Genomic DNA, 1,164 nt, shown 5'->3' with positions numbered 1-1,164 from the left:
GCTATCTATATTCTACCACCATCCGACTACTTCAGCGGCACCAACAACGAACACCAAAATTGATAGAAATGCAAAACGAAATCCTAATACTTTACAGCCTTTTTTTGTGTATTACGAGCGCAATTAATAAACGTACGGCAGACAACACAAACATTTGGCAGACAAAAAAGCTAAAAATATACGAAACAACATAGCAGACGACACATAAGCGGCAGTTTTGAAACGCGAACTTGCGAAATGAGTGGAAAAATGAACCTGTTCATGCTAGGCCGTGTGCTCACGGACACCGACACAACTGTATCGTGGATTCACTCCAAAGATCTCCTACCCAACAACATGAACTGCCCCCGCTGCGGACGTGAACTAAGCGTGAAGCCGTCGCAGCGTACATTCGGACAATTCCGATGTCGGCACGGCCATGCCCAGTTCTCACAGTCTGTTACTGTGGGAACATGGTTCGAGAACGTGAGACTCGCACCAGAACAAGTCCTGATTCTTACGTACTGTTTCGCCAAAAAAATGACTTTTCAGCAGGCCCTCGACGAGGCCTCCATAATTCCGGAGGTAAGTGTATCGTCAGCTACCGTTGCAGACTGGTACTCGTACTGCCGAGAAGTCTGCACGGACTCGCTGGCCAATGCACAAACTCAGAAAATCGGCGGTCCTGGCCACGTTGTGGAAATCGACGAATGTAAAATTGGTCGTCGCAAATACCAACGTGGCCGTATCGTCGAAGGGACATGGATACTGGGGCTGATTGACGTTGACACTAAACAACTGTGCCTCGAAATATGTCCGGAAAACAAAAGAGACAAGGAGACACTCCTTGCCCTCATTGACAAGCACGTCGAAAAGGGCACAACCCTTTTCACTGACTGCTGGAAGGGGTACGCCGGTCTGTCAGCAGAAGGTTTCCAGCACATGACGGTCAACCATACATACAACTTTGTTGACCCAGACACCGGCGTGACCACCAACCACATTGAATCTCAGTGGAGACCACTACGGCATAGGTTGGCCAGAGGTGGTGTGACAAGTGAAAACATGGCACACCACCTCAGTGAGTACCTTTGGAGGACTGACTGTAGCAACAAAAATGAGCAGCCTTTCGAAAGGCTGCTAAACGACATCAAGAGTCTCTACAGTCCTCAACAGGGCTCTTAA

General features: G+C 48.5%; 1 protein-coding gene across 1 annotated transcript; it reads left to right on the top strand.

The window, feature by feature from the left end:
• Positions 1-237: 237 nt before the first annotated feature.
• On the top strand, positions 238-1,164 carry LOC135389279 (uncharacterized). The gene has a single exon (XM_064619342.1). It carries the CDS (start codon positions 238-240, stop codon positions 1,162-1,164), a length of 927 nt encoding a protein of 308 aa, XP_064475412.1.

This window comes from Ornithodoros turicata, chromosome 3 (genome assembly GCF_037126465.1).
Source record: "Ornithodoros turicata isolate Travis chromosome 3, ASM3712646v1, whole genome shotgun sequence".
NCBI classification, from domain to species: domain Eukaryota; kingdom Metazoa; phylum Arthropoda; class Arachnida; order Ixodida; family Argasidae; genus Ornithodoros; species Ornithodoros turicata.
The sequence above is the reverse complement of the archived record's forward strand: the minus strand, read 5'-3'. Positions and strand labels throughout refer to the sequence as shown.

What these genes read in the sequence shown, in the direction of transcription:
- LOC135389279 (XM_064619342.1), top strand. Translation starts at nt 238, where the DNA reads ATGAGTGGAAAAATGAACCTGTTCATGCTAGGCCGTGTGCTCACGGAC.